Genomic DNA, 22,168 nt, shown 5'->3' with positions numbered 1-22,168 from the left:
GTGTCTGGGTGTCTGGGTGTCTGGGTGTCAGAGTGTCTGGGTGTCTGGGTGTCAGGGTGTCTGGGTGTTAGGGTGTCTGGGTGTCAGAGTGTCTGGGTGTCAGGGTGTCTGGGTGTCAGGGTGTCTGGGTGTTAGGGTGTCTGGGTGTCAGAGTGTCTGGGTGTCAGAGTGTCTGGGTGTCAGGGTGTCTGGGTGTTAGGGTGTCTGGGTGTTAGGGTGTCTGGGTGTTAGGGTGTCTGGGTGTTAGGGTGTCTGGGTGTCGGGGTGTCTGTCCGGGTGTTCGGTTGTCTGTCTGGGTGTCGGGGTGTCTGTCTGGCTGTCGGGGTGTCTGTCTGGGTGTCTGTCTGGGTGTCTGTCTGGGTGTCGGGGTGTCTGTCGGGGTGTCTGTCTGGGTGTCTGTCTGGGTGTCCGGGTGTCTGTCTGGGTGTCTGTCTGGGTGTCTGTCTGGGTGTCGGGGTGTCTGTCGGGGTGTCTGTCTGGGTGTCTGGGTGTCTGTCTGGGTGTCGGGGTGTCTGTCGGGGTGTCTGTCTGGGTGTCGGGGTGTCTGGGTGTCTGTCTGGGTGTCGGGGTGTCTGGGTGTCTGTCTGGGTGTCCGGGTGTCGGGGAGATGGTGGTGGGGGCGGGGCCTTTAAATGTTCTCTCACAGCTGATGTCAGGCCGGGGGGTGGGGGGGGAGGGGGAGGGGTCTGTGACCGGAAGGCGGGGCTTCGGCATAAAGGGGGGCGGGGCGTGAGCGCGTCAGTGAGCGAGGGAGGGGGCGGGGTTTCGCGCTGATGGGCGGGGGGTTGCGGTGGCCCCGCCCCCTCCCTCCCTCCCTCCCGAGGCCCGAGGTCGGCCGCAGGTACACCGAGCGCTCGCGGTGGGGTCTCGGGACCTGTCGGGAACTCCAGGTCCTTGGCGGCCGCGCGGGGGGGCGGGGAGTGCGGGGGGGGGGGAAGGCCTCGGCCTCGGCCTTTCCTACAAGCGGAGCTACAACGATCGACCCCCAGGAGCCGCCCCTCCCTCTCCCTCTCCCTCAGCACACACACACACACTGGGGGTGGGGGGGGGGGGTGGGGGGTTGTGGGGGGGTTTGGGATGGGGGGTTGTGGGGGGTTTGGGGTGGGGGGTTGTGGGGGGGTTTGGGGTGGGGGTTTGTGGGGGGTTTGGGGTGGGGGGTTGTGGGGGGTTTGGGGTGAGGTGGGGGGGGGTTTGAGGGGGAGGGGGTGTATGATGTGATGAATTTGGACCTCTCACAGTCTCTTATAATAATAATAATAGTTTTTACAACCGCAGCGCAACAACGAAACAACGCAACAGACGGCGTTTGCGGTCGCGCCGCCTCCACGTCGGGGGTGAAGGCCCCCCCCTCCCCCCCCCTCCCCCCGAGGCGCTGGCCGGGGGTGGGGGGTGGGGGGGGTGGGGGGGGGCTGGGCCGCCCCTCCCGACCTGAAAGGCGCCGTCGCAAACCCTAACTTGTTTCTTGACAGTCGTCGCTTTTGGATGCGGCGCCGTTATCGGGTCGTCGAGACGTCTCGAAGCGCTTCCTCGGGGGGGGGTGGGGGTGGGGGGGTGGGGGTGGGGGTGGGTTCGGGGTGGTGGGGTGGGGGGGACACACCGGCTGTGCAGTGTGTTTTGCGTCAGATGTGCTCGAATCGACGCCGGGGACGTTGGAGAGCGGAATGACTGACTGACTGACTGACTCTCTTCAATCTGGTTGATTGCAGTCGCCTGGACGTTAGGAGGGAGGGAAACATCGCAGGAAGTATCCGAAACGGACCCTCGCTCGCTTCGTGCCCCCTCCTCCCCCCGCCCCCACCCCCCCCCCCACTCCCCCCACCACCAACAACAAGGCTCCCTTTCGTGGGCACCGATGGAGCCGGAGAAGACAAGTTCCGAAGCTCCTCCACGCACCGCTTCACTTCCAGGTGATGGCTCGGCAGGTGAGATTAATTGGCTTGGGTCGCACAGGTGGCACAGGAAGTATGAACCTCCTGATTAACGTGGAGACGCGCAGCAAGTTGCTGTAGGGAAAAGCCCACTGAGGAAAAGGGCTTCTCAGGATGACGAGCAACAACCTGAGGGTCTCCCTCCGAGGCTACCCTCTGGTGACGCTTCGTTCCCCGCCCACAGCCATTTTCCTGCAGTGGAGCCCTGCAGCATTATGGTCAGAGCGCTCGCCTCGCAAGCGACGGGGTCCGGGTTCGATTCCCGGCCGGGGCGAAACCTTCGGCAAGTTTCCTTACTCCTCACGCCTCACAGTAAGTAGGAACTCCCCACGCAGCAAGTAGGAACTCGAGTGTTAGTCTATTGGTGGATCGCTTTCCTGGGTAATGATCCCTAAAAAAATAATAGTTTAGTCACTCAACCCACAACTGTTAAGTTTGAAACATCTCAAAGACGTGATAAGGCGCTATGTCAACAACAACAACAACAACAAATTACACTTAGTGCCCTTCACTTCAGAAAGATGCATGAATTATTATTATGTTTCTCCTGTGGTGTGAATCGTAAAGAACTCGAAGCAGAGTGTGAGAGCTCCAGCGAAGCAATGCCTGTTGACCAAGAGACGGTGGAAAAATTGACAGAGGGGTTGATCTCCCACTACCTCCCTGACCTACAGCGATCCAAAAGCTCCCTCCAGGAACTGACGTAAGTTTATGCAAACATTCCTCTCGTTCAAACAGTTGCAATTCGCTTTGGGAATGGGTTGAACTGATAGTGGGAGCAGCATAGCATGTCTTGCGTCTTTATATGAGAGGCAGCTTTGTTGCGTGTGTGCACAAACTATTATATATTGTTTCAAATTGTTTTAGACAGAACCAGTTGGTGCTGTTGGACACCTTGGAACAAGAGATCTGCAAATTCCAGGAGTGCCATTTAGTGCTGGATATCAATGCACTTGTAAGTACAAGACATGCACAGTACGATACAAAATTACATCTGAACCGTTGTGGATTGAGTGACTAAATTATTATGACAGCAATTACTGCAAAGTGCTTTGATGCGTTTTATAGAATCCTACAGCACAGAAGGAGGCAAAAATCTTGCATCTTTGAAAGAGCTATCCAACGAGTCCCACTCCCCTGCTCTTTCCCCATAGACATGTACATTTTTTTCTTTTCGAGTGTATATATATCCAGTTCCCTTTTGAAAGTTATTATTGAATCTGCTTCCACCCCTCTTTCAGGCAGCGCACTCCGGAACTATATTTTTTACACATAATCTTCAGTTGATATAATATAAATTTTGATGTGTAAGTATTTGTGAACATATTTTGAATCAATTCGTCTTTTTAAAATATTTTGTGTTCTTTCCCTTTAGTTCGCAGAAGCTAAATTCTACCACAACAAACTGGTTAACATTCGCAAGGAGATGATCACCCTGCACGAAAAGACAACCAAACTGAAGGCAAGTGAAGTGTGTTTTATTCCCGTTTGTCTCACTGGCTCATGCAGCTGGGAGCAGCTTGAGTGCAAACCCTTAACTGTCCAGCACCTTGGGACATCCTTATGACTTGAAAAGTGCTGTGTAAATGTAATGATGCTGTTGTTGAGAGAACATCGTAAATAGGCAGGTGGTTAGGACAAGTTACGTGGCAGAATATCAGGGCTCAGCTGGTAGAACTCTAGCCTCCTGTTCAACCTGTGTGTCTTTGAGCAGGCAGCATGACTTAAGATCAATGATGCTCCAGTACAATAGTGAGGGAGCACAAAACAGCCATAGCCAGAGGTAACTGTGCCTCATCTTATAATACTAATAACAATAACCCCCACATTTCCTTCACTATGATCGCTGGCAGAGACGAGCCCTGAAACTTCAGCAGCAGAGACAGAAGGAGGAGTTAGAGCGAGAGCAGCAGCGAGAGAGAGACCTGGAGCGCGAGAGGCAGCTGATCGCCAAACCGGCCAAACGCTCGTAGCGGAGCGTACATCATTCAGAGCCGAGTGGATCAGCACAAACCCCGCAAACAGCAACGTCTCCGGCTTACAGAGCAGCCGGGAACCCAGGGGTTCTGTTTGCCGCACAGGAATCTATGAACTATAAAGATCACTTTATTTCATAATTTGAGCTACAAGCCAAGTGTGGTAATGTAGACTCTGCTGTGAAGGAGGGGGAGGGTGGGAGTCTGGTTTGCAATGAGATTTCAACTGCAGCTTGTGATTTCTTCTTTTATATATACGTATAGTATAAAAAACACAGTATTTTGTGCTCTTGAAATGTTTTAATGTGTAAAAGGAAAAGTGTGTTCTGTATGGATGGGGGGGCACAGGAACAACATAATGCAAAGTTAACTCCAGATAATAGAGACAGTTGGGCCCCCAACACAGGGTCCTATGAAAGGGAATTCCAGAGGTACATTGGAACAGCAATGCCCTGTGCTGTGGTGTGGGACACGGCTCTCGGTCTCATTTGGAGCTGAGAGGTTCTGGGTTAGAGACTGGGATTCCACCATCATTTCCTTCACATGCAACCTCCTAGCAGTCAGGCCTCTGGAAGTTCACCTCGCTGGCAACTGTGGCTACACTTTTATTTTTTTATGGCAGTAATTGCATTGTTCCTTTGATATTCTCTCAGAAATATTTCGATTTGGATTTGAGCCAAATTAGAACTCACTGGGCAAATTCCTTACCGTGTTACATTTTCCTTGGCCTTTACCAACACTTGGGTGAAGATGTTGGAGGCGAAACAAATAAAATTTGAATTTCTCAAACTGTTCCTGGGTGTCTTTTGTCTTTTTGTTGCAACCAATATTTAGTTAGGTTGGCCTTTCGGACAATCCTGCCAATTTCTTTAATAAAAAATTCCCCCACTGAGCATGAGTGGGCCTGTATAAGTGATGAGAGACCCAAAAAAAGAACAGTCACTACACTTGACGGCAATTACCTGTGAAGCACTTTGACATTTTGATGTCACAATCGCCCAGATAAAATTGGTCACCATATCAAATCCAGGGATTATTCTTACAAGTAGGTAAGCATTTTTATGGATGAAGTAATGAAATACTGGTATAAGAAGAGTGATAAATTAGGTTATAATATCAGCGCCTCCTCTTTACCCTTTAAGCAGCTCGTTTGCTGCCTAGTGGTAATTGGGATGTGTGACTGTCAGTGCTGTTGTCTGGTTTTCAGGCAATACGGGGCAGCCCTGTGATATGTAATCTCATTGTAGCAAAACTGCACAGGTCTTTATAAAGTCACTTAAATTCCTGGTTAATATGTACACAGTGATTACCTGTCTAAATCATCAGTGTTTGAGGAACGGAGTGGACCACAGCGGGACTGGACTGATGAATAGATTGCGTTCACGCCAATGCACTCAGATCATTCCAGTTTCCTCTCGGAACAGTCCCAGTAGAACTTTAATAATAATCCTTGCATTTCGTACAGCGCCTCATCATGTCAGAAGTCTCGAAGCACTTCAGAGGAATTACTGTGAAAGGTCTACATTCGAAGGACCGCACCTCCCCGACAACTCAACACTCCCCCAGCGCTGCATTGGGAGTCCCGACAAACAGCCACCAAGTTGGTGACCAATTTTATCTGGGCGATTGCTGGCCAGGAACCAACAGAAACTCTCTTCAAATAGTATCATTTGATACTATACGTGGAGTCCTGTAGCTCAGTGGTTAGAGCGCTCGCTTTGCGAGTGAGAGACCTGAGTTCAATTCCAGGCAGAGGGCGAAACCTTGGGCAAGTTTCCTTACTCCACACAGAGCCTAATAATAATGCCTACAAAACAAAACAATAATAAATTGGTCATTTTCAATCTACGACTGTTTGTGGGACATTGCTGTGCGCAATTGGCTGCCGCGTTCGCCCACAAATATACAGTCAATTCACTTTACAGTGTGTTCTGTGAAGCGCTTTGGGACGTCCTCCCGACGTGAAAAGCGCTATATCAAATGCAAGGATTATTATTATTATTATTATTATTATTATTATTATCACAGGATCTTTAAGATCCACTTTCACAGATGGACGGGGAACTCGGGGGTTAAACGTTAAAACATAAGCATCTCATCGCAAGTGCTGACATTGCCCAACGACACAGTGCGACGTCCTCCCGACGTGAAAGGCGCTATGCAAATGTGATCTCGTTGTTATTCTCCCAGTGTCACCATAATTAGATGACCGGGAACTCAAAAGTCCAGGTCAAAGTGCTACCAACTGAACCAAGTTCCAAACCACCCCCAACCCCCACCCCCAACCCCCACCCCCAACCAGGAGAGATGTAACGTGGGGACCAGTGGTGGTGGTGGGGGGGTTGCAAAGAAGTGTCATCACGTGAAAAAACAAGAAAGGCCATTTGAAGTATAATTGGTATCAAATAAAAATAAAAAGGGGGCGTTGACTTGTTTCTGACCCAAATCTTTCGAACGAATGAGCTACAGGATGGGAGGCAGCGAATCTCATTAGGGCTCCAGGACAGTGGGTGGTGAAGGGCTGGAGCCCCCGAGGGATGGATTGACCACAAGTCGTTTGCAGGTTTTTTTGATATATATATACATATATATATTTTAAAAAGAAACCCAGGACGAGAGGAGGTGAGGACCGATCGCTCTTCCAATTAGAACAATTTCCCTTTAAAACGTAGGGAGAATCGATGCGCAAACTGAGAGGTTCGAGTCCAGATGTTCTTTGTGGTTGGGATCCAGAAGGGTCGGGGGCTCTGGGAGGTGGTCACACACACACACACACACACACACACACACAGGGGGGGGGGGGGACATGTCACTCGACAACTTTTTGTTCTGTTGTTCCAGCTCTGGACTTTCGTTTGCCATAAATCCGCAGCGAACAGCTGAGAATTGCTCTCTCTCTCTCTCTCTCCTCTCTCTCTCTCTCCTCTCTCTCTCTCTTTCTGTCGGTCAGAGATCGATGTGTTGGGTTTAAAGGGACCGTCTGTAAACGAAATGGCTGTGGCTTTGCACAGGGGGTGAGGGATGGGGAAAGGGATCTCAGAGCAGGAATGTAGGGGTGGTGGGACCTGGGGCTGTGGGGGAGACCAAGAGAGGACAACAGCTTCAGACCCACTTCTTATCAGCTGCTGGACCTGTCTGTCTGTCTCTCTCTCTCTCTCTACACACACACACACATACCCTTCCTCTCTGCCAAGGAATCCGCCTGTGACCAGGATAAAGCCCTGATGTACATTTTGTGGGAGACCCGTAGTATGGTGGTTTGAGCGAGGACCCGGGTTCGATTCCCGGGCAGGGCGAAACGTTGGGCAAGTTTCCCTACTCCGCACACCTCTTGTTTACCTGGCAGTGATCCTGGTTGTTAGTCGACTGGCCGATCACTTATCCGGGGGTAATAATGCCCTAAAAAAAAGGTCACTCAATCCACGACTGTTTGGGTCACCGCTGTGCGCAATTGACTGCCGCCCACAGAATGCACAATCAGATTAACAGTATATCCTGCGAAGCGCTTTGAGACGTCTCAACGACGTGATACGGTGCTATATCAAATGCAAGGGTTATAAAAATTATTATGCAGCAAATTGTTATTTACATATCCACTGTGGGAAGGATTAGAAAAGAACCAAAATGCTGTTTGAGTTAACTTTGGCAATAGTGCATCCAGTTTTTGTGCTGCTATCTCTGCTTCCTGAACTATTCTTTTTGTCTCGCTGTTTATCTTCCTTCCATCCTCTCCGGAGGCCAGAAATTACACCCATTGTTAGCCTGTAAAACCATTTTGCAGTTCTTAAAAATAATAATACTTCCATTTGATATAGCGCCTTATCCCGCCGTTGAGGTATCTCAAAACGCTTCTCAGAATATGCTGTAAAGGGTATTTTACAATATTTTTGTGGGCGAAACGTGCAACAACTTGTATTTTAGTGCAGCACTCTCTGTTTAAAGAACGTCTCAAACTGCTTGACAATTATGGTCGCGGAGACAATCTGTGGAAATCAGAGATGGAGAGATGTTGATGTCAAAGAGATGTGTTTTTCAGAGGATTCGGGAACCCGAGAAAGAGGTAGTGAATGGATTTGGAAGAATGTTGTACACAGAGAGCTAACTGGTTGAAGGCTTGGCTGTTGACAGGAGAGCGAAAGGAGTGAGGACTTTTTTTTAATTGTTGCAAAATCATTTTTCGAACTTTGTCGCAGTCAGTAATTAAAACTGTGACAATGGGTAAACATTACGGATTAACCATTCCCACATCCGGGTGGATGGGAGACAAAGATAGTTTTAGGCCTTTGGCCCATCTTACAAGGGTGGTTTATTGTTGAGGATGATCGCGGATGATGAGGCTGTAGTCTTTGTGGAGGCCCGGAGTGGGGAATATTTTCTCAGGAACAAAAAAGGAAATGGGATCAAATTACTGTGCATCAAAGCTGCTTGTCGCTGTCTCTCATCCAGTGGAGCAGTAAAACATACTCTTAAGAGAATACAAATTCTCGGTGGTGGAGGTAAGGCATCATTTAGCAGAAGACTTTGCGAAGCCAAGGTTTTCAATTTGTTTTTGAGCTTCCGGGGAAGCTCAGTTTCAAGAACGAAAGGAGCAAGAATGCTAAAGGTAAAAGCTGAATGTGGAGGGCGGGGAAAGGAAAGAATTTGGGAGCCAAAGTTCACTGGGAGGTTGAAAAGACACTTGTGGTTTGGGTTTGACAAATGCTACCACCGACCGCAAGCCGTACAGTCATTGCTTGAGTTCTTGCCCAAGTGGACACGCCTCCAGTTTATGACTTGGGTTCACCGACGGCCGAGAATGTTATAAAAACTTACAAAACTGTCTTTGCTAGGCCCTCTTGTGAACCTGGACCTGCATATAGCCTTCCCTCCCCACGTGGTGCACAAAGTGGAGAAAAGCAACTTTTTTTCTCAAATGTTCCTCTCGGATTGAGGGACCACTTGGTGAATGTGCTGTAGTTTGAACGTTTGACCATAATCCACGTCACAAGAACAGGTCGGCTTCAATCTCTTAGTCACGGCGAAAGGTACCAAACGTAAGTTGTTGTGAGATGAGACTACATATCTCACTATTTATTACCCATGGATCATGGACATGAGAAGCAGGTTTGAAGGTTGTCTCGGCTACTCAAAGCAAATCTATTTGTCTTGAAAACACTCTTGTGTGTGATTGATCGAGCTCAGTGCAAGACTTTGCTCAGGAGGTAATTGGTGAAACTGAGCTTCCATCTACTAAATCCTGAAAACACAGCTGTACTTTCTGCTCTTTCAGTGATTTGCTCTCATTAACCTATTTCTAATCACACTGTTCAGGTAGGATTAGGCAGGATTGATCAATCTGAGAGCAGAAATGTGATTTATTATTTTAAAATCTTATTTTGTTGAACAGAATAGATTCCACCTCTCCCCCGCCCCCCCCCCCCCCCCCCCAACGTTTCCCCACCTCATTATTTTCAAGTTATTCGACAATAAAACATAAAATTCATAAAACTATCTCTCAGTGATATCTAATGTCAGTGCAAAGGCTTGGGAGGGAGAATCTGTTTCGTAATTTACAGCCAATAATAATAATAATAATACTTGCATTTGATATAGCACCTGATCACATCATTGAGATGTCTCAAAGTGCTTCACAGGGTATACAGTACTGTAAAGTGCAGTGACTATAATGTGTGTCCTTGTGTGAGAATGTGGTGGTCATTTTGCACACAGCAACGTCTCACAAACAGCCATGACGGGAATGACCAATTTTGCCTGGGGGAACTTGTTGACCAGTACATCAAGAGAAACTGCTTTTGAAGAGCAAGGAGTTCTCTCTGTGTCTAAGTCAACATTTCTTACTCCTCCAAGTTCACCATAAAACCAAGAGGGTCAACTGATCTTATGCTCTTTGTAGATTAACTGCTGAGTTTGCCTTACGTTGGCAAGAATCACTGCACTTCAACAGTTAACGGGAACTGTTTTGAAATGATAAGATGTTGCAACAAATACAAGTATTTTACTTCTTTTTATCAACTGTAGGACCTTGAGTAGTTGGAATCTGTAAGACGCCTTGCAATGAATTGCTGGTTGTGTATTAGACGTGTGTACAAGGCGCTCATGTGTATTTAAGGTGCGTTCCTGCAGAAAATGATGGTATTGGAAGAGCCTCATTAGTGCTGTAAAGTAGTTACGAAAACTTGTTCAAACTTTTGCGTCAACAATAAGAAAACAACAACATTTCATTACATTTGATTACATTTCTAAAGCACCTTTCAAGTCGGGAGGATGTCCCAAGAGCTGGTTAGACAGAGTTACGGACTCGAGCTGAGGGTCGGGGTGGGGGAGGCGGTAGGGAAAGGGGGGGAAGCAGGGAGATCAAAAGCACGATCGAAGAGGAGGGTGTTGAGGTGGGTCTTGAAGGTGGCGAAGGAGGGGGCGAGATGGAGGGACTGCAGGATGAGATTCCAGAGGGTGGGGAAGGCCCAGCCACCGACAGTGGGGTGAGCAAGGCGGGGGACATGAAGCAGGCCAGAGCCCGCTGAGCAGAGGGAGCGAACAGGATGGTAGGGGGTTAGGAGGTCGGAGAGGTAGGGGGGAGAAAGACCGTGGAGGGCTTTGAAGGTGAGGGCCAGGATCTTGAACTGTATCCTCTGTGTGATGGGAAGCCAGTGGAATTGGGCAAGGATGGGGATGATAGGATTGCGGAGCCTGGTGCGGGGGAGAACACGGGCTGCAGAGTTCTGGATGATCTGCAGCCTGTGGAGGGAGGAGTTGGGGAGGCCGACAAGCAGTGAGTTTGCATAGTCAAGTCTCAATGTAATGAAGGCATGTATGAGGGTTTCGGCGGCCTGTGGTGTGAGACAGTGTCGAAGCCGGGTAACCTTGCGGAGATAGGGAAAGGCAGAGCGGGTCATGGTGCAGATGTGGGGTAGAAAGGATGGTTGAGGGTCAAACAAGACCCCAAGGTTCCGGACTGGCTTAGCAAGGTGGACTGTGCAACCATGGATGGTGATGTTGTCAGCGCCTGAGGTGAGGAGGCGCTGATGGGAGCCAATCAGGAGAGCCTCGATCTTAAGGACAGAGCCCCGAGGAACGCCGCATATGATGATCCGAGGGCTAGAGAAGGACAGGGAGAGGTTAACAATGTCAGTGAGTAGAGGGGCAAGGAGGTGGAGCCTGGAGGTAAGGAGTGTGGTAGGGATGGAGTCGAGGGAACAGGTGGTACTCAAGGTCCTACAGTTGTCAAGTTGGAAATAGGCCTTTCCTTACAAAAAAAACAGTCACTGTGCTCCACATTTATCACCGTGGGTTGCTTTGGCATTGCCTCGTGTCGTGGCCTTTGTAAGAAATGGTCAAAGATGGACAAGAATAGGCCATTTGGCCAATATTGTGGATGATTCTGTATTTGTGAACATTTCCTTTGATTGCAGATCCCTTTGACCGTCCAACAATGAACTTCGCTCTTCCAGCCCGTCCGCTCTTCAGCAAACTCAGCCTGTGGTCCCTGAATGCTGGTTACCGGGGACTGCATCTCTCGCCAGGCCTCACAGCCAAGGAGTTCTATGAAGTGTTGGTGGTGGGAGGCGGCACTGGTGGTGTCTCCATGAGCGCTCGGATGAGGAGAAAATTGGGCGTTGGAAAAGTAGCCATCATTGAGCCAAGTGAGGTATTGAGATTGTAGTTCTTGCCTTCAGGCCTTGGCACCTCCATACCTTTCTGACCTGCTTTCTCCCCACTCCACTACCCGCTGTTTCTGCTTGGCTAGCTCTGGCCTCCTGTTTGTCCCTTGTACTCTCCCCTCCACCATCCAAGCCACCTCCTTCTCTCCCCCCCCCATCTCCCCCACTGTTAAGCTCTCTGAGGCACTGGCCCATGTGAAGGGGTTGCATAAACGAAAGTTGCTGTAGATCAACGTTACTAGGAGTTGGATCTATGAGCCACTGACGCCTTCCCAGCTCAGTCTATTCCTCCAGCATCGAAGGGGAAGAGGTGGAAATTGCATTTATGGGGTGGAACCCAACCACTTTTTGACACGAGTCCTGGTCTAGAATAGAATACTGCTAACGTTAGTATTGTCATTTTTTTGGGGGGTCAGGTGGGTGTGTGTCACATGCGAAAACTCATCACTGTTCTTAAGAGTGATGGTGGACTCCTTTGTTCTAAGAAGTTCACGGCATGATTCTGCAACCTTCTGAATATGTCAATCAGGCGCGAGCGTGCTTGGATCAACTGCAAAGAGGTCCGGCCTCATTGATGTGGGAGGCCAGGTGAGATCTCACCGCCGGCTCCAACCAAATATGATTTCTCTTCACAGAAACACTACTACCAGCCCATGTGGACACTGGTGGGAGCTGGGGCTAAACCCTTAAGTGATTCGGGGCGTACGACTGCCAGTATCATCCCGTCCGGAGTCAAGTGGATCAAATCCCGAGTTCAGGAGTTCGACCCAGAGAAGGACCTTGTCCGTACGGCTGATGGGAAGGAGGTAATTACCCTATTGGAGAGATGGCGGGGTGCTATAGTGTCTAATAGTGGTTGGTCCTACAGGGCTTAATCTATTCTCCGTATGATCACTGAGCCATGAGACACAGAGACAGAACATTATTACCAAGGCTGGGAGGAGTTTCAGCAACACAAAATAATTCAGGCTGAGGTAGTTGAGTTTGGCCAAGTTTATGAGTGGAGCTGTTAAAGTTGCGAGATGGTATTCGTTGAGCAGACAGTGAATTAAGGACGGTCATCGTCTTTTGAAATTCTCTTTGATGTTCCTCATGTTCATTTGAGGGACAAGTTGGTCAGTCAAACCATGGACAATGTGTAAATGGGCCAGTGAGATAATTCAACAGCCAAAGGGTTAATCTCCCTGTTATGACCTGATTTTAAAGCTATGCAATAATTCTGTGACAATGACACCAATCTTTTTATTATGTTGCTCGTAGGTCTCTTACAAATACCTGATTGTTGCTGTGGGACTGGAGCTCCACTATGATAAGGTACCGAATGTCTCCACTTCCATTATCTCGCACTCGGACTTGAGCGAGCGGACAGACTCGTTGTGCATTTACATCTCCGATGCTTTTTTCTTTGTCCCAAAAAATCTCCCAATGTTGCATTCGCAGCATCGCGACTGACAATAAGAACAAGAATTTTCTAGATGAAAGAAGACCTAGATCCATCCAGTTCGCCTTCCACCATCTGGCAGTCACTGACACGTCATATCCCAAATTATACGCTGTGTCCCGAGGTATTATTTCCTAACAGAACTCCATCTAATTTGACCTTGAAAGAATCAACTATATCGCCATTTGTGTACCTGAATCCCTCTGCTCAGAGGGACAGAACTCCTTAAAATGGACTGGACACCAGCTGCTTTCTTTTACTGGTGGGACCCACCTGGACATTAATCCACGTTGCGATCAGTAATTGTCTGAAAAGTTCTGGCAAATCATAGCGGAAAGTGTCGTAAACAAATAATCATTGGGGGCACCTGTGTACCACGGTCTGGGGGTGAGACGAGCTGTGCGAGTCACCCTGAATATATCAGAGCAAATAAAAACATTTGCAGGACGGATGAGCAATAGTAGAGTAGCCAGTAGAGGGCAATGTTAGTGAGCTCTCTGCTAATAGATATAGAATAGATATCTATAAATAAGATATAAAAGTTGCTTCAAAAGGGCTATGACCCCAGGCTTGATGCCCATTTTTAATGAGCCTGAAGATATAATACGGCCTTACCTATCTGCTAGGCCTCGTACATGCCTGACCCTTGGAATTAGCTTTGAAAGATACGTCAGGGATGTGTGGATTGCACTTTAAAACATTTTATTTACACGAAAGGGATGGAGGGGTAGAGGGAAGGACAAATGTTTTGTGGTTTGTTTTTGGGGTTCAGGGAGTCTTAGAACTAAGCTTCTTCCCCCCCTCCCCCCCTCACTTGTTCTTTCCTCCACCCTTCCTGAGGTTAGGTGACGTCCTGGACTGTTGGAAATGTTGTGGCTTATTTGGGATTTGCACATTCATACTTTGCCACCAGGAGGCCGGTGTCTGACAGAACCCTAACACTTAACGGTTTCACTCACAAGGCCAACCCAAGCTGCACTGACCTCTTGTGGTTTCCCCCCTTAACTCTTCCAACCTGCGCCTAATAATTTCTGGAATTAGGTAAGCAGGGATGCATCCCTCCAGGGAGAGAGTGCGCATTCCATTCCAACAGTCTAAAATAATTTGGTTACTCGATCCATGACTGTTTGTGGGACGCTTTGAGACACATCAATGGCGTGATAAGCGCTATTTCAAATGCAAAGATTATTATTATTATCTCTGTCCATGTGTAGGTGGGATGCAAGGAATTCTCAGTTGGTTTGAATACCCTCAAGCATGGTGATGGGTTTCCGCATGTGTCAGACACCCAGGTGACCCCCAGAAAGCTCCTGACTCTTATTGCCTTTTATTCTCCTTCAGATCAAGGGGCTTCCTGAGGGCTTTGGTTATCCCAAAGTGGGCTCCAACTACTCGGTCAAGTATGTGGAAAAGACCTGGAAAGCGTTGCAAGATTTCAGGGAAGGAAATGCCATCTTTACCTTCCCCAACACGCCAGTCAAATGTGCCGGAGCTCCTCAGAAAATCATGTACCTGACTGAGGACTACTTGAGAAAGGTAAGGTTTGTCCAACCTACATGACGGGGAAGAATCTCTTAGCATAGTGGTTAAAGCACTCGCATCACAAGCGAGAGAACCTGCGTTTGAATCGCAGTCGGGGCAAAATCTTAGGCAAGTTTCCTTACTCCACATGCCTCTGTTTACCTCGCAGTAAGTGGGAACCTGATGTTCACAGGAAAAGAGTGTTCACCTCTGAGGCTACCCTTGCCTACTCACTGTTCAGCTCCTTGAGACGTCTTCCTGACGGGAAAAGCGCTGTATAAACACAATTTCTGGATGTTTTTGTGTTGACCACATTTCTTGGTCGATACCACAATACCACATTTTGCTTTTTAACCCCCAAAGTTTTTGAATGGCTTTCAGATTTATCTCATGGAGCTTTGAAGCTTAAATCGTTCACAGTTACACAGACGCTGTAGAAGCTTTAGTGGGGGAGGGAGGGAGTGGGGTAGGGAGTTAAACATGGAAAATCGGTTACATCTGCAAGTCATACAAGGGTTGGAACCAGCCTGGCTGTGCCGGACTTTGTGTTCTCTGAAGGTAGTCCTGGTGTCCAAGGTACAGTCTAAGACTCTTGTTCTGTGTGATTAATCTCCATTAGGAAGTCAATAGTTCATGCTGTTCCTTTTGAATGACCTATCAGTCTGGGGACATCTGCAGTGAATGACTGACCTTGAAATACCCTCTGCACTGAACACGCCTTTTTTCGTGTAGATAGGAAAAATTGCATAAGAACCTAAAAACACCTTATGCTAATCGCTCACAAGACCAAAAGTTACTAGTGCCTTCAAATCACTTAGATCCTCACCCACTCACATTGTAGGACAGCTGTCTGAACTATCTGCCTGATTAACTATTGACCATTATGTATCACAAGAGCAAGGAATACTCTTTCATTCCTCTTCCAATTCTCCCCAGTTGCCACCTGGGTAAACATACACAGTCACCGCACTTGATCCCAATTCCCCGTGAAGCACTTTGAGACGTCTTTTGACGTTGGCAAGCACAGTATCAAAACGCAAGGTTTATTGTCGCTTTCAAACCTCCCCCCTCGAGAAAAAGTAGAAAGAAAAGATAGAGCAAATTTTTCACTGAGCAGCTTTGAGCTATCAGAAAGGAGGGCTTGTGGTTGCATAGAAACACAGGTATTTAGCTGATTAAGCCTGTTCCACTGGTTTATTAAATCTTGGCATATCCCACATGACAAATACCAAAATCCCAATAGCTGTGGGTCAGCTTTTCCTCAGCCCACGTTCCTTTATAGAGACTCAGCTTTGTAGCTGCAGGTCCAAAGGTAAGCAATTTGATGTTGATATTTTCATATAAAATTCTCTCTTTACTCCTTAGTCCCTTAGGGTAGTGGTTAATGTGCTCGCCTCGCAAGCGAGAGGAACCGGGTTGATTCCCAGGCGGGGGGAAACCTTATGCAAGTTTTCTTACCCCACACACTTTGGTTTATCTCACAGAAAGTAGGAACTCGGTTGTTAGTCGATTGGCACAGGTAATAATCCCTCCAAAAAACATTTGGTCACTCAATCCACAACTGTGTGGGACATTGCCGTGTGCAATTGGCTGTCAAATTTCGCCCACAAAATATGCAGTCAATCCATTTTACAACATATTCTGTGCGGTGCTTTGAGATGTGTCAACGACATGATAAGGCACTATATCAACTGGAAGTCCTATGATATTATTATTATTACTACACGTATTTTCTGCCCCCTCTTTCACCCTCAAGACAGGGAAACGATCCAAAGCGAACATTTTCTACAACACGTCACTGCCGGTGATATTCGGGGTGAAGAAATATGCAGAGGCGCTTCTAGAAATTGTTGAAGACAGAGACATAGAAGTCAATTACAGGCTAAACCTCACTGAAGTCCATGCAGACAAATGCAAGGCTGTGTTTGAAAAGCTGGACCACCCTGGGGAGGAGGTGGACTTTGAGGTTTGTGATCGCTTTCCAATTTACATGGATACAGTGAGGAGGTGACATGCATCTCTGACGGCTTGTTTCAGCTCCTCCATAGTCTCACACTGCTGTTCTGTAACAGGGGGTAGCACGATTTTATGGACACCCTGCGGTCAGGTTGGCTGATCTCAATAGAACTGGGACTGTGTGGAGTTGAACTCGATTTCCCCATCACTCTTTTGCTGGGATGGATTTGAGCCAAGCTGGAGATTACTCTCACCTTTGGGTCTGAAGGTGGTGAGTTCAAGTCCTGTGTCAGGAGTTTGAGGCTAGTTTGACACTCAGTGTAAAAGGGGGTGGTGGGTAGAGTAATATACTCTCGGTAGGAGGGGGAGTTGCTAATATTTTCCTTTTGCTTCTCTGCCGTGAACAGTATGAGATGCTTCACATCACACCTCCGATGGGACCCTGGAAGGTAGTTGGCCAGAGCCGGCTGGCTGACGCCAATGGCTGGGTGGATGTGGACAAAGACAACCTACAGCACAGGAAGTACCCAAACGTGTTTGGCATTGGAGATTGCACCAACCTCCCAACATCCAAAACTGCCGCAGCAGTAGGTGAGGGTGACCCGGAAATAATCCCATGTTCATAGCAACGACCAGACTCTGTCCTAACCCTATGTACATACAGATATGGATTATGAAGGGGAGGGGATGAACCCATAAAAGATAATGGTTGAAAAATTGCTGTGTGCAATCTTGCCTACTAATTGCTGTAATGTAATTCCTGTAAAGCGCTTTGAGACGTCCTGATGTGCTATGGTGCTATATCACATGGAAGGATTATTATTCATAATGAAGTGTAAAATAACATACAGCATTAATAATAATAACACAACTGCAGCTTAGTCGCGAAACCAAGGAAGGACTGCAGTCAGTCACATTATGGGTCATCCAGTTATACAACTGCTATCTGTGTTTTGCAGAAATAAAACCAAATTCTGCTGAAAGTCTGATAAGAGGCGTACCCCGTTGCTGAGCTTTAGGAATATTGGCCGTGTTGAAGCTTACAGCGGAGTCAACGACACTTCCCTCCAGTTGTTTTATTTACCCGGTTGTTTCCAAAAAATTCCAACTGGGAGAAACTCCCTTCTCTTTTCCAATAGCGTCTTTTAATGTCCACCTGGAAAGAAAAAAAAAGGATGGGGGGACAGAACCTCAATGTAAATTCTCAAGTAAAAATCGGCACCTCTGACAATCCAGGGCCTCTCTGTCCTCTTCCCCCCCACCCCACTCTGCAACAGGCAAGACTATGAGCTTGTGGGCAGAGGTAGTGGGGACTAGGACAAGCACGTACAGGTGGGTTGTATTGGATGTGGAAGCACCAGCTGAGTGCTTAAAGCAGAGAGAGGCTATTTTTCACTATGCAGCTTGAATTACCCAGGCTAGAATCAGAAGGAGTGAGTGAGGGAGGGTTTGAGTCCATGGGAATGATTGGGATGGAGAGCGGATCAGTATTTAAATCCATTGTAGTCAATGTTGTTTGCAAACTCTGAGATGTTCCCTGCATACCGCAGGCACTGTGGAGTGCACTGTAGAAGCTGTGGGGAGCACAATCAATGGAGTTAGTATCCTGTGGGTGTGGGCAAAGCAACCATTTCACACCCTGATAATAATCCCTCAAAAAAAAATTGTTCATTTCAATCCACAAATGTTTGTGGGACGCTGCTGTGCGCAATCGGCTGCCGCATTTTGTCCATAAATATACAGTCAATTCACTTTACAGCATATTCTGTGAAGCGCTTTGAGACGTCTAGAAGACGTGAAAAGCGCTATATCAAATGCAAGGATTATTATTATTAAACACTTGCGATATTTATGAGTCTTTGTTAAGGACAGAAGTGACCATTATTTCAATAATATCCTTATACTTCGTATTAGCACCTTTCACATCAGGAGGGCATCCCAAGTCACTTTACAGGATTCACTGTGAGCAAAGGTCTAGAATGAAATGCACCATGTTATGCTCCTTACACTGAAACCAATAGAGGCTGGATATGGGGATCTAACACCAGACCCTGTCAGTTAGCTGGTTAAAGTCTAGCACTGTGTGCATTGTGGAGTCCCCAAACCTTGGCTCTTGCCAAGCTAAGCTCTGGGGTGATCTGGTTGCATCCCCGGAGGGAGAGAGTGCGCACTCTTTACCAGACAAATGGTAACCGTGGAACTCTCGGTAGTTTGCTTTGGATGCTCTTAAGCATGGTGGATGGTTTCCAGCGAGTGTCTGACTCCCGGTTGAATAGCAGGAGGGGAGTTGAGCTGCCTTGTTTACTGGAAACCTTTCTCCTGTTTGTCTGCGCTGCACAACATTAAATGCCTCTTCATTTCTATCTATCATTCCAGCCGCTCAGTCCAGCATCCTCAACAAAACCATCTCAAAGGTCATGAAGAACAAGAAGGCAACACACAAGGTAAGAGACCCAGAGTTGCGCTCGTTTTAAAGTCTCTTGTTCTGGTACCAAAGGGTAAACGTCGGCAACTTAATCATCACCTTAATTGCACAGTTGGGTAAAGATGGGTCTGTTTATCAATAGTCAGCTCCGCACTCCCCTCGGCTGGGTGTCATGCTCTGCCACTGTCAAGCGCTCTGGCATGCTATACCCTACATGAGGAGTACTTATATAAATGCAAATTGTTGTGGCTCAGTGTACTGTGGACCTACACAGAGAGTGCAGGACCCCTCTGGCACTGACTGACTCTCCTTGGCAAAGCTTATGGGTACAGAAGGTCTTCAAGAGACTTCTTTGGTATTAGCAGCACTGCTTGCCCAGGGGCTCAGCTAAAGCTTTGCAGGTAAAAGTTATACAAATGACTTTATAGCTTTAATGCTCCCAAGTTGCGGGAGCAACTTACAAGATCCTCGCTGAGGGTCTCTTATTGGGAGAACGGGTGGAGAAGAGTTAAATGTAAACTGTTTGTTTGACTTAGATTGTGACAGTAGAACTGGATTGTACCAAAGAATGTTTAAGTAGATAGTCTTAAGCAGGACTACTGCAATGTCAATTAACTACTTCAAAACCCAAATTGGATAAGTATCTGGTTGAGAACAATTTTGGAGGAGAGAAGATAGACTGGCAGGAACAAGGCAAGTTCACATCAATGGTTTATTTGCTGTTTGTGCTGGGCTACCCTATGACCCAGTCCAGTCTGCAGATAACTCAGAAATGGGAGCTAGGGCTTATATAGCTAGTTCTGTAGATAACTCAATACTCAGTAACTCAATACTGTACTAAATGTACTCCAGGGCCCAGGTGACATTCACAAGATCACAGCTCTTATCTACCATGTCCAGAGCCAATTCATCAAAGTCATCTCTTTATCACATAAACCTCAGAGTTACTGCAATGTTTCATAAAATAATTTGGGTTACACTGAACTCATAAAGTATATGGGTAGCAACATAGTTCTATTTACTGCCTTAGGCTGTACATTTCATTCCAGTCTTAATTTGCGGTGTCCATGAAGCAATTTCTGAATAAGAAATGTGTAAAACGTGAAATGACGTATTGTGCAGTCGTCGGCCCATTCACTGCTTTGAAAAATTCGACAACTGTATTTTTCCTATTAGGAAATCTGGTAAGAAATGTCCAAATTGGGAACCTGGTGTTGTAATGGAATTGGCTCATGAAATGGCTGCTGTTATAGACAGTGTGGGTAAGAAATCAAAGTGTGAGAATGACTATTTGGCACTGATAACTTAACCCTAACCCACAAACCTTACCATATCATTGATTCATTTAAGCTCTCTGAGACACTACTCTGCGTGAGGGACAACATATCAATGCAAGTTGTTGTTGTTGAATCCACCATCACCCACCACCATTTTGCTGGCCTGGAGATGCAACTTTAAAAGCTGTAATACATTGTGCATCTATATCTGTAACTTTCCCTTCACTCTATTTGGGTTTGGGTTGCAGTATGATGGTTACACCTCCTGTCCACTAGTAACCAGCTACAAGACCTGTATCCTGGCGGAGTTTGACTACGATGGGAACCCATTGGAGACATTCCCATTTGACCAGAGCAAGGAGAGAAGGACCATGTTTCACATGAAGGCAGATGTCATGCCCCCTCTCTACTGGCATGTCCTACTCAAGTAAGTTTTTCCTTTCGAAACACAAACAAAAGTTCATCAGGCTGTATAGTTACCAGCAGCTCTCCGAGATGCAATGCAGCGTTGTATTGTCGGAGGTGGCGTGCTTTGGATGAGATATTTCTGATATGGACTGAGATCGATAGATTTTTAAAAACTAAAAGGATTAAGGGATAAGGGCGGGTAAATGGAATTAGTTAGATCAGCCATGATCTTATTAAATGGCGGGGTGGGCTCAAGGGGCCTAATGGCCTACTCCTGTTCCTATTTCTTATGTTCTTATGTCAAACCAAGATGTTAAACCTTTAACATGCACCTGCTGTTCAGGATTGCAATTATTAATCAATTCTTTCAAGGATTATTCTTCTTCACAGGATAGAATGTACAGTAGTGTCTGCATTTTATGGGCTGAGCATGATTTGAGTCTGATATTGTCAACAACCATTTAGTTTGGCACTCTCTCTCTTCTCTCCCCCAGAGGGCTGTGGGGAGGACCTGCTCCTTTTCGAAAGCTGATGCATCTTGGCAAGAAGTGAGTGAGTGTTTGTGCTCAGACCAACCATTACGATAATCGTTCCATTTGTTTGAACTCTTGTCTAGTCACCTGATTTGTCAAATCTTAATTTTCACTGATCAGAAGCCTATTTGTCTTTTTAAAAAAAAATCGAACTGAGATGCTAACTTGATGACTCTGTAACCCTTTCTGACCTGAGTCAGATCAGCACTAATCTTCCACGTGTACATTGACACCACATCTGTGGCTCTTGTTATTCAGACCTGGATCTGTCACGTATTGAACAAAATCCCATCAAAGGCAGGAGAACCATTATTTTTTTGATTTCTTGGAGTTGGGCACATAACTCGGTCGACTTCTATAATAAAGCATACCAAAGCTATTCAAATTATCTGTGTGACGTATTTCTCCGATATCCTTTTTGTACTGCGGCAACCAGAACTGTACACAGTACTCTTTTAAGTATGGTCTCAGCAATGATTTATACAGTGTCAGGATTACCTCAGTATTTTGGTTTGCTTTTGATCCACCCCAACATCTGGTTTGCTTTACTCACTGCCACAGAGCATTGTTGGGAGAGCTTCAATTTATTGTCAATCAGGACCCCCAGGTCCTTTCATTCAAATAAGAGTCCCTTCCAGGATTTTGTGTCCCCATGAGAAGTACTCAGTGTAGCTCAATGGTTAGAGCACTCGCTTTGCAAGCGAGAGACCTGAGTTCAATTCCAGGCAGAGGGCAAAACCTTGGGCAAGTTTCCTTACTCCATACGTCTAATAATAAGCCCTCAAAAAACCATAATAAGTTGGTCATTTTCAATCTACGACTGTTTGTGGGACATTGCTGTGCGCAATTGGCTGCCGCGTTCGCCCACAAATATACAGTCAATTCACTTTACAGTATAGTCTGTGAAGCGCTTTGGGATGTCTAGAAGACGTGAAAAGCGCTATTTCAAATGCAAGTATTATTATTATTACTTTACATTGCTCCACATTGAATTTCATCTGCCATCGATCTGCCCAATTCCCAAGTATGTTCAAATCCTCCTGTA

At 46.9% G+C, this 22,168-nt stretch overlaps 2 protein-coding genes across 5 annotated transcripts; both read left to right on the top strand.

The window, feature by feature from the left end:
• Positions 1–824: 824 nt before the first annotated feature.
• bloc1s6 (biogenesis of lysosomal organelles complex-1, subunit 6, pallidin) lies at positions 825–4,698 on the top strand. Of its 2 annotated transcripts, XM_042342992.1 has the most exons (6): positions 825–841; positions 1,707–1,922; positions 2,496–2,631; positions 2,796–2,883; positions 3,304–3,390; positions 3,782–4,698. In XM_042342992.1, the coding sequence occupies exons 2-6, from the start codon at positions 1,853–1,855 to the stop codon at positions 3,899–3,901; spliced, it is 501 nt and encodes a 166-aa protein (XP_042198926.1). In that variant the 5' UTR covers positions 825–841; positions 1,707–1,852; the 3' UTR covers positions 3,902–4,698. The 2 variants fall into 2 exon arrangements, with proteins under 2 accessions (XP_042198926.1, XP_007903907.1); XM_007905716.2 differs by lacking the exon at positions 825–841 and having other exon boundaries at positions 1,800–1,907.
• A 1,511-nt stretch (positions 4,699–6,209) lies between these two features.
• Positions 6,210–21,502, top strand: sqor (sulfide quinone oxidoreductase). 3 transcript variants are annotated; one of them, XM_007905738.2, is made up of 11 exons: positions 6,210–6,526; positions 11,314–11,549; positions 12,198–12,368; positions 12,823–12,876; positions 14,345–14,539; positions 16,281–16,490; positions 16,888–17,071; positions 18,857–18,924; positions 20,431–20,609; positions 21,085–21,138; positions 21,382–21,502. In XM_007905738.2, exons 2-11 carry the CDS (start codon positions 11,334–11,336, stop codon positions 21,401–21,403), a joined length of 1,353 nt encoding a protein of 450 aa, XP_007903929.1. In that variant the 5' UTR covers positions 6,210–6,526; positions 11,314–11,333; the 3' UTR covers positions 21,404–21,502. The 3 variants fall into 3 exon arrangements, with proteins under 3 accessions (XP_007903929.1, XP_007903919.1, XP_007903909.1); XM_007905728.2 differs by lacking the exon at positions 6,210–6,526 and adding an exon at positions 6,531–6,601; XM_007905718.2 differs by lacking the exon at positions 6,210–6,526 and adding an exon at positions 8,195–8,400.
• Positions 21,503–22,168: the final 666 nt, after the last annotated feature.

This window comes from Callorhinchus milii, unplaced genomic scaffold, assembly GCF_018977255.1.
Source record: "Callorhinchus milii isolate IMCB2004 unplaced genomic scaffold, IMCB_Cmil_1.0 Scaffold22, whole genome shotgun sequence".
Taxonomy (NCBI): domain Eukaryota; kingdom Metazoa; phylum Chordata; class Chondrichthyes; order Chimaeriformes; family Callorhinchidae; genus Callorhinchus; species Callorhinchus milii.
The sequence above is the reverse complement of the archived record's forward strand: the minus strand, read 5'-3'. Positions and strand labels throughout refer to the sequence as shown.